General features: G+C 41.2%; 1 protein-coding gene across 1 annotated transcript in view; it reads right to left on the bottom strand.

The window, feature by feature from the left end:
- Nucleotides 1-1,054: 1,054 nt before the first annotated feature.
- The window catches only part of LOC141013486 (F-BAR and double SH3 domains protein 1-like), a 58,349-nt gene continuing 48,563 nt past the window's right edge, over nt 1,055-10,840 (bottom strand). Inside the window, exons 14-21 of the mRNA XM_073487237.1 lie at nt 5,285-5,413; nt 4,644-4,727; nt 4,359-4,503; nt 4,092-4,192; nt 3,037-3,132; nt 2,012-2,162; nt 1,832-1,887; nt 1,055-1,202 (exon numbers count right to left, since the gene is read on the bottom strand). Of these exons, the coding sequence (XP_073343338.1) occupies nt 1,152-1,202; nt 1,832-1,887; nt 2,012-2,162; nt 3,037-3,132; nt 4,092-4,192; nt 4,359-4,503; nt 4,644-4,727; nt 5,285-5,413 (813 nt within the window). The 3' untranslated portion in view covers nt 1,055-1,151. The remainder of the gene's footprint in view (nt 1,203-1,831; nt 1,888-2,011; nt 2,163-3,036; nt 3,133-4,091; nt 4,193-4,358; nt 4,504-4,643; nt 4,728-5,284; nt 5,414-10,840) is intronic.

Genomic DNA, 10,840 nt, shown 5'->3' with positions numbered 1-10,840 from the left:
CAATGTTTACTTGGTCTAGCACTTATACTGGCAGAGCCACTACCCACAGAGTATTAACAACCCACAGAGCATACAATTCATTATTCTTTAATTATATGTTATATTGCCTGTTACAAAGAATGAGACTATGATGGAATATGGAGGATTCTACGTGTCATGTGCTGAAAGCTCGACAATTTCTCACTCCTAGCTCGTCATACACAGCAGCCTGGTCAGTGGCCTTAAGATTCAAACTATGATGCTCTACCTGCCCCTCTTGTGTCAGTTTTACAAGTGAAGGGCTCCGTGGTCAAGTTAGCCCGATATGTAATATGCAATGTCCAATTAGACTTTTAAAAAAAGCTTGCTGACTAACAGTTCACATATTATGCCATGTCTTCGGACTGTTATTAACATTGTCAAAAATATCATGGCTTGGTTAGGTTTTGGCTCCAAAACTACTTGGTTAGCTTTAGGAAAAGATCATACAAAACAATAACATGCAGTCTCATAACGTAAGTTAAATAAGTGACGTAACCTACTTATATTACATAAATTAAAAACAAATCAATCTTGATTCTTGGTCACAAACAGGACGCAAACTCCAGTCTCTGCAGGGAAAGTCCACTGTATGACCACCCCCCACCAACCCAACCACCTCGACTTTGACTTTTCTCGCTCTTTATACTTCTGCACTAGCGGGGCGCTTCAAGAAGTGATGCTAGAGGGGTAATTACAGTGTCAAACTTATAAGCGTAGCCACAGACCAGGCTGCTGTATTTGAGGCCTTGGGATTGAGAACGAGCTGGGAAATTAACATCGTAAAAGCACAGTTTCCAGTAAAGCTAAAACTACACACCACTTGATTTTTCTTATGTGCTAAAATTGTAAATATTCATGATTTTTTCCCCCAATTACAAGATGTTTTAGAATGAATTAAAACAATACTTAAATGTTTATATTACAACACTGTTACAATTAATGTTGGTGCACTTATCTGTATAAGCAACTACCATGTTTCTGCTCACATAGAGGTTAGTTCCACTGTTAGGAAGTGATACATGGGTCACTTGATTTGAATTTAAACCAGATAAAGAAATCATCCAAGTGTTGTTTTGGTCCTAACATGTGACGTATTCTTGTGAGCCTTGACCGTAGCTCCAGTCTTTGTCTCAATGCTGAGGTGAAGGCTTCTGTGTTGGAGGGGGAGGAGGTGCCCGACACTAAAACAGTCCAGAGAGAGGAGAGAGATGAGTTGATTATCACTGATCCAGGTTGGTTCAAGGCCAAGTTCAACAATTATAATTAGCATTCATCAATCATTCATAATTTTTGTTTTTGAATACGCGCAGTAATGTCATAAATACAGAAAGCTGCCAGTTTTGTATAAAGTACTGAAAAGTCATACTTGAGTAAAAGTAAAGATTGTGTTTAAATATTACTTAAGTATATACTTACTTATAAAGTATCACAAGTCCTACAAGTAAAAGTAAATTGCACATGTATTTACATGTGTACTGTATACTATGGGTTGAACGATTATTTTATCAGCTACTCAGCGTTTTTCTGATTATTAGAATCAGTGTTTTGTTGTTTTTAATCCATTTGCTGATAAAATACATTGACAAAATGTGTTAATTTGCCTCTGATGCAGCCTGAAATTTGCAAAGAAACTAGTAACTAAAGTTATCAACAAAATGTAGGAGAATAAAAGTACAATATTTGATCTCAAAATGTAGTGGAGTGGAAGTATAAAGTAACAGAAAAGGGAAATATGCAAGTAAAGTACACTTAAGTGCAGTACTTGAGAAAATGCACTTAATTACATTCAATCACTGATAGTGACACATACTGGTCTTAGTTGACTGCTGGAGAGATCTGGAAAATTGTGGCCACAACCTCCATCCTCTGATGGGACAACAGACACACAAACAACCATTACCACCTTAAGTAACACAATTCATGTAGGAAAAAGAAAAGCTGGAATGGAAGCAGAGAAAAAGAGTAAACTCTGCAGTTTGAAACCACTCACCTACAGTCTTGTCTGCAAATCCTGGGCAAAAAACCTGCTGTTTGTCCTCCACATAGCTAGGGGAAGTAGCACCAAGTGCTGAACTACAGCCAGGGTCGGCAGGGGCTGGGATCGGGGAAGAGAAGGGAGGCATGGTCGGAGTGGGGAGGGTCTGGAAAAAAAAGGTATACATCAAACAAGCGACAGGGATAATTAGTAAACAATTAAGATAAGTTGGGCAGATGTCAGGTGGTAAGTTGACTAAAACTTTCAGCGTTGTGTGATATTTGTAACCTCAGCATCTATAAAAGTCATGATTTAAGTTTTTAACCTTGTTAACCCGTCCAAATGGTGTTGTTTATATTGTACAAATCATTAGCAAAATTCTGCTTTAGAACTGATGTCTACCAAGGACAGTCTGAAAAAAACATATGCAGACGCCCAGGGTTTTTTAATGTCATAAACCTAAGGAACCAATCCTGTCAACTTGTACAGTGGGGCATTCCATCTCATTAACAAAACGTTGCTGGGAAACGAGCTGTATTCAGAGGAAGTTAGGTTGCAGATGTAGCTATTGTCTGTATTTTGCATTCTGAGTTTCCCTACTTTCAAAAAATGCAGTTACATACCAGCTCCTCTGGAACGGGAGTGGGGCTAGAATCCGTTTGCATATTAATAGAACCTTGTATACTTAATGAGGCAAAGTTGTAGAGTTACACCCAAGCCATTTTAACACCATGTAGGGATTTTTTAAATGAAAAAAAAACCAACCTCCAAATATGTGAGGAACAGAGGTGAGTTTTCAGGGGTTTAATTAATACCTGGAGAAGGACTTTTAAGCTTTATTGTGGATCCCACTGCTGAATTTGCCTGTTGGTTGGGTTGGTTAGGTTGAGGCATGAGGAGTGAGACAGGTCAGGTTAAGGGTAAGAAAATGGTAAGCCAATCAGAGGCAGAATAGGGAGTGTCTTAGCAAGAAAGGCAGTGGGATCCAATAAGAAGCATGATTTACAGGTTTATTTAGGAAACCATACAGAGAGTTTCACCTCCCCCTCCCCTTCATCATAGACGACTTCTACCACCAACGATGGGAAGGCACCGATCCGTCCCTTCAGCTCCCCTTCCCAAAAACCATCATCCACCTGCAAAACGACACAATCACATATATAAAGCATACATACAACATACAAAATGTAAGAACAGATGAAGGTATGAAATACTAACAATTCCAGAATTGCCTCATGAATCCATCTATTCCTTCCACAAAACAATTTAAGCACTTCAGTCCATTTTCAGCCCTTTTCAAGCTTTCAATCACATCTTATGGCCATCATCAGTGTTCAGAGTTTTTTCCTGAGTGAAACAGGAGTAAGCAAACCTCTTTCAAAATCCTGCTGACATTGGTAACTATGCTAATAACTACAAAATTCAGGCTTGGAACAGAACCTTTCTCAACAGTTTATCATGTGGCTCATTTCTCATCTCATCTCTCATTTTCTTAGCCGCTTTATCCGTGAGGGTTGCGGGGATGTTGCCGCTTTATCCCCCCCTTTCGGGGGGTTGCGGGGGTTGCTGGAGCCAATCCCAGTTTTTTTCATATGGGCGGAGGCCAGGGTATATCCCTGGATGAGTCGCCAGCTCATCGCAGGGCCCTTCTGGCGGCGGGGGCTGCCACCCAGGGTGCCGGCTGCGCGTCAGGGGCAATTTCGGGGTTCAGTATCTTGCTCGGGGATGCTTCGGCGTGTGGCTCGGTTCTGCCCAGGGGAGCCGGGGTTTGGGCCAGCGACGTTCTGGTTGCTGGTCACCTGCTCTATCCACTGAGCTACAGCCGCCCCTCCGTGGCTCATTTCATTATGTCTAAATAAGGATGGTAGTTTTTTTTAAAAGCTAACTAATATCGTTGTTTATTCAATATTTATTTTTTTAGCGGTGTCTAACAAACAGTATTTCCCTTAAGCCCTAGACCATCGTGGGTAAAATGTAACAACTTGACTAAAAGGGGTGAGTCTATGAGCAAGCCTGCATGTGTTGTCTCTTCTAAATTTAGTCAACACATGAGTGCATGTGTCTGACTCTTCAGCTTTATAACACACACACACACCTCTCTGTGTAGACAGCATTTCAGCTGGATTAGTGCCCCCTCCTGGAAGGACAGCTCCTCTGCACTCTGAGCCTGATAGGAGTACAGAGCTCTGGCTACACCTGACACAGAATTCAAGTCAAACTGAATTATTAACATGACATCATGACCTTTTTATGATTAATTGGCACATACACTTGCATGCACGTGCTTTATGTGTTTAAATACAATATGTAAGTACAGTAATATTCAGCATTACTGGAAAAAACACACACATACAGCGCTGACCTCTGCTTGCTGCCCTCTCTGTGGTCCCAGTGGATGACGTTGAGCTGAAAGAACTGCCCAGTTGAGTGGTGTCCTCTGCTGGTACACATAGGAACTGCACACAACGTTCAGGAACATACCCCACCTGACCACACGAGTTACACACCTGGACAGAAACATTGGAGAACATACATCTGTCCTGCATATCTTAAATCAAGGATTATTAAAACCAATTTTTTTCAAAGAAAAAAAAAAATTAAGGCTGATATTGTCCTGACACTGGTCTAACAGCAGAGAGGCTGTTACCTTAAGCCAGTTCTCCATGTCTCCATCCTCAATCACTTGAACCTCCTCCCCTTCAGTGATTGACAGCTCATTGGACTGGCTAGTCTACAGAACGTAAAATGCTTTTGGTTATGGAGATACAATATTCTGCATCTGAATTTATGAACCAACATGATCCAGATAAGGTCAACAATGTGTAGGTTAAGCATCACGTTCTCCATGCTTTTAATGACATTAGAAATATTTTTTCCAGTTATCTACATAATATCTGTTTACAGGGACCAAGCTAAGCACGATTTTAACGTTTTCCTCTTCTCCTTGTTGATTTGTAAGTGTGTAACACGGGGTTTCACAATATTTTCCGGCTTGTGACTTCACTTCACTTCTAAAAATTGTCATGGCAGCAGCAATTAGAAAGGTATCAAGTTGAAGTGTCCATATATATGAGTATTGCTTGTTTTTGTTTATTTCAAAAGCATGGAGAACGTTTTGAATGCAATATAGAAATTGTGATGTTTTTACAAAGAAAATAATGTTTTTGATTTTAAACATTTTGCTGAAATCTCAATAAACCACTCTTAGAAGTCTCCCATAACACCATTTGTCTATCTTACAACACTATGTGAAGCAATTACCTTTTGAAGATGGAAAAATATCCCTACCTGGTAGCTATAGATAACCCTGCAGGCTGCTGGGTAAAAACACACTCCAGACGCTGACACAGGATCTGAAAAGACGTCTCCATTCTCATCATTGTAGTCCTCAAAGTCAGTCAGGTCAAACTCATCCTGCTTAAAAAAAAGATATAAAATGCAAAATGTATCTCACAAATTTAACTGGATTATATCTCTAGAAAGATACAATATGGCTCCTCTCAATATGGTTAATCCTCCAAATGTAACCCATTTTTGTTCATTTAACCACACCCACCTCCACACATGGTTTATTTTGACCCAGTCCCATACACACAGTTTTGCTGCAGCAAATAGAGCACCAAACGTGAATTATTTTAGAAATAGTCCCCTGTAAATGTAATATTTCCTCCCATTTGCATAACGTTTGATGAAAGTGAACATTTTGTCCTTGGAGTTGATGTCTTGGAAGCAGGGAAAATGACTGTGACAAAGGCCAAATTGTAGGTCTTGTTGGGTGCTCCAGGTCTGCAGTGGTTGTCCAATCCCACAGAAGAATGACTGAAGCACAAATTACTGAAAAGGTTAATGCTGGTTCTAATAGAAAGGTGTCAGAAAACAGTACATTGCAGCTTGCTGCATATGGGGGTGCATAGCTGCAGACTGGTCAGAGTGCCCATGCTGACCCCTGTCCACCGTCACATTTTCTTTTACATCATATGGATGGCCATACTCATGTGCGTCACTTACCTGGGGAAGAGATGGCACCAGGATACGCTATAGAAAGAAGGCAAGCTGGCGGAGGCAGTGTGATGCTTTGGGCAATGTTCTGCTGGGAAACCTTGGGTCCTGCCATTCATGTGGATGTTATTTTGATACGTACCGCCCACCTAAACATTGTTGCAGACCAAGTACACCCCTTCATGGAAACGGTATTCCCTCATTGAAGAAGGCAGAGCAGGTGGGTGGACTGGTAGGAAAAGCTGACCTGCTCACTGACCTTTCAATCAACCAATTGATGAAGCCACAAAAAAAGTGCAACGCCATTTGTACAACCGGTCTCAATGAATGCATGGAGCCAACTAATTTCCTATTCTACTATTTTATGAGACAGCCGAACAACTGCACCATATGAACAGAGTAACACAGCGGGAGACAAATCTTTGCGATTGCACAGGAAGCTGCTCGGTTACCTTTAGACGACCCTCCTGGCTGGCGACTCCAGGTAACACCAATTTACAGTCATCTCCTTTGTCAAATGATGGCAGATCCCAAAACCCCACCATCACAAAAGACTTTAGCATCGGCTTCTTCCAAACTGTCCAGCATTCTAAAATTATTTGGGATCCACATGCAAAACCAAAAGGTCTTCTTGGGGGACATTTGAATATCCAAGTGTTACGTCACAAAGCGAACATCTTAAAAAACTGTTGACCGACTCAAACCGGGACTTCCTGTGTCTTTCTGAGACATGGTTATCTAAATCATCACCTATAGCTTTCTTCACTATGCCTGGCTTCAGTGTTTTCAGAAAAGACAGAAATACAGAGAGACGTGAGGGGCCTCTGATGTACATGAGAGAAAACCTTAAATGCAAACAAATTGACCTGGTAAGCGCAAGTGAAATGGAATGTATCGGTGTGACCATCACCTTGTCTCAGCAAATGTCATTTAATGTCATTGGTGTATATAGCTTGCCTCACCCGACACTACGCTTTATAGACATTTTGATAACCTGTTTAAAGCCCACCTCCAGTCAGTTTTTCCTTCCTGTCCAATTGTCAATGTTCTTTTTCAAACAGAGAATAGAGGTGTGTTTAATAATGATACGTAGTTATTACCATGGCAACCAGACTGCTATTCTCGCAAGATCAACAACACTAGCATGGATTAGTGATAGCACCGATATTAGCATGGTCAAGCAGCATGAATATTAGCAGAGACAGTGATAGCTGTCACTCAAACAGAAGTTCTTCTTGGGTATTGAGGAGCTTAAGTAATAAGCCCGAGAGAAATATAAAATCTTGCAATCTTCTCACTGGGCTGTCAGACCATGATGAAACTTATTGCAAGGAAACTAACAAAAAGTAGGTTTATTTATCAACAACACATAAATACTCTCACAGAAACCAAAACAGGACATGAGTAAATTCGAGGAAGAACTAGAAAAAATTGATTGGGTTATTGGTGAGCAGAAAATCACTCCAGAGACCTCATTTGAATCCTTACACCAGCACAATTAATAGAATCAAAGACATCATTCACAAAAACCTTAAAGAACAGACACAATCTGCCATGGTTTAATCAGCAACTGTGTGACCTGATAAAAAAATGTGACTTTGCTTTAAAAACAGCACTAAAGCCCAAACCAAGTAATGATGGACATGTTTTTCTAAACTTTCCTAAAGTAGTGAATTGAGGAAGGCAAAAGCCAATTGTTTTTATGGATATCATTAAAGAGGCAAAAGGAAACAGCAAAATGATTTGTAAGAACATTAATAAATTAACAAAGACCTAAAAGCAGAATCACGTAAATAGAAATGAACTGAAAATACAGGAAATCCTAAAAAAGTGAAAAAAAGGGGAAAAAAAAGAAAAAAAGAAATCAACTCCAAACCCCACCAGAATGTTTTTAATATAACTATAGTCCCTGAAGGAAAGATACGCAAAATCCTGAGCACTTTGAAGACCTCAAAGGCGAAAGATGTATCTCAGTAGGATTAAACTTTTTTAAAAGAAACAATACAAACTCATTCAGCACTCCCATTGCACTCTTGGTTAACTTGTCAATTAATCAATCACTATTCCCAAATGCATGGAAGTCTGCATTTGTAGTCCCCATCTATAAGACTGGTGATCCAACTGATGTGGTTATAGACCCATCAGCATCTTACCAGTAGTAGATCGATAAGAAAGTGATTACTGAACAATAAACTGGCTTCCTAAACTCAGGACAAACTTCAAGACTTCATATGTTGGTTGCGTTGTTGGAGTCCTGCAAGGCTCAATTTCAGGACCCCTTTTATTTAGTTTATATGTTAACGAGCTGTCACTTTTATGCCCTGAAATTGAAACCCAAATATATGCAAATTATACTCTTTTTTGCACATGGTAAAGCCAGACATGAAGTGGCAGCCAAATTAACATCAGCAATCGCCAAGATCTCTATTGGCTTTCAGAGTCTTGCCTGACACTTAATGTGAGTAAGACTGCTTGTATGTAGTCCGAAAAATGGAAGCCACCCAGATATCTTTGTAAAAGGAAGAAAGGACTGTTTTTAAAACATGGGATTCTTATCGACTCACTGCTGTCCTTTAAAGAAACATGTGAAACAAGTGTGCAACGCTCTAAAATTCAAGAGTGCTGCAGCTATACTGATTTTAAATCTCAGATGAAATCATTGCTAAAATCAACTCCATCGTGTACTCATCATACAAAAACATAAACACTTAATCTCACAAGCTGTGGTTTGTTATTGTTGTCATGCTTTAATGTTTTGAAATCCTTTTGTTGAAGTTGCTCATGTTTTTGTACAGTGATTATGTGTTGTCCCTCCTGCCGAGGAACTGCAGATGTAAATTAACTTTTAGCTAACAACTAAGAAGCTGTGCACTGTTCCTGTCAATAAACAAACAAATACATTTATAATGGTGGTGGCGTCCTTCAGCAGGATAATGAGCCTTGCCACCCCGCAAAATTGGTCCAGGAATGGTTTTGAGGAACACAATAACGAGTTCAAGGTTATGACTTGGCCTCCAAATTCCCCAGACCTCAATCCAGTCAAGCATCTGTGGGATACGCTAGACAAACAAGTCTGTATCAATGAGGCCCTACCTTGCAATTTACAGGACTTAAAGGATCCGCTGCTAACATCTTCAGTACTGGTAGCAAGAGGCTGTACCTGCAGCCCACTCAGGTTGCACAGGTAGTTCAGCTCCTCCAGGATGGCACATCCATATGTGCAGTTGCAAGAAGGTTTGCTGTGTCTCCCATAACAGTCTCAAGAGCATGGAGGAGATACCATGAGACCAGCCATTACAAGGCCCCAGAAGGGCATCAACCCAGCAGCAGGACCAACATCTGCTCCTTTGTGCAAGGAGGAACAAGAGGAGCACTACCAGAGCCCTATTAAATGACCTCCAGCATGTTACTGGTGTGCCTGTTTCTCACCAAACTGTCAGAAACAGACTCCATGAGGGTGACATGATGGCCCAACATCCTCTACTGGGACCTGTGCTCCCAGCCAAGCACCATGCAGCTCGATTGGCATTCCCAAGAGAACACCAATATTGGCAGGTCCGCCATTGGCGCCCCGTTCACTTCACAAATGAGAGCAGGTTCACACTGAGCACGGGACCGGCATGAAAGAGTCTGGAGACGCCGTGGTGAACGTTATGCTGCCTATAACATCATCCAGCATGACCCTTTTGGTGGTGGGTCAGTGATGGTCTGGGGAGGCATATCCTTGGAGGGTCACACAGACCTCCATGTACCCTGACTGCGAGCGATTGTCAGACCTTATGCTGGTGCAGTGGATGCTTGGTGCAGGAGTGTGTAGGCAGTTCCTGGATGAAGAAGGCATTGATACCATTGACTGGCCCCCTTGCTCCCCTGACCTAAATCCAATTGAGCACCTATGGGACATTATGTATCATGCATCCGATGCCACCAAGTACCACCACAGACTGTCCAGGAGCTCACTGATGCCCTGATCCAGGTCTGGGAGGAGATCCCCAGGACATCATCCACCGACTCATCAGGAACATGCCCAGACTTTGGCGGGAGTGCTTACAGGCACACAGGGACCATACACATTACTGAGTCACATTAAGAGTTGCTGTGATAAAATTCACGCAAGTTGGATCAGCCTGTGATTTCAGTTTTTTATTTTGATTTTCGTTGTCATTTTGAATCCAGCCCTCAATGGGTTGATGATTTTGGTTTCCATTGACTGTTGTTATGTCATTTTGTTCTCAAGAATTTACACAATGTACATCAATAAAGATTTTCAACTTTAATCACACATGAGAACTTGATTAACTAATGATTCAAGTGTTCCCTTAATTGTTTTGAGCAGTGTATTTGGGGTGTAATTTCAAATAAAAAAAAACATTGTTGTGGCTGTAACAATGCAAAGAAACTGTGTTTAGCCGTTTAATTGTTATGTTGTGGTTTTTTGTAAGGTGAGGACCCAAGTGCAGACACACACAGGAGGCAGGATTGGGGGAAACAAAAGGCGAGCCTTAATTAAATAAAGCTGAATGATACAAAAAATGAGGAATACAGATAAGCCAAAACGAGTACTGGGGACAAAAACAAAGTAGCAACAAAAAGCTAACACAAAGTGCAAACAAAAGCAAAGTACAAATCAAAAGAGAAACAAGAAACCAAAACCAGAAACATACCAAACAGGAGACACAAGGAGACACTGGAGGAAATACTGGAGCGCATCACAGGGGAAGACAGACCAAGACGGAGGATGACAGACGAAGACGGACACAGGCTAACACAGGCTAAGTCGGACGAAGTCGGAAGAACACGGAAGGGCACGGCAACAGGAACGAGACATCACGAACGGGAAACGAA

Source organism: Pagrus major, chromosome 18, assembly GCF_040436345.1.
Source record: "Pagrus major chromosome 18, Pma_NU_1.0".
In the NCBI taxonomy this organism is placed as follows: Eukaryota; Metazoa; Chordata; class Actinopteri; order Spariformes; family Sparidae; genus Pagrus; species Pagrus major.
The sequence above is the reverse complement of the archived record's forward strand: the minus strand, read 5'-3'. Positions and strand labels throughout refer to the sequence as shown.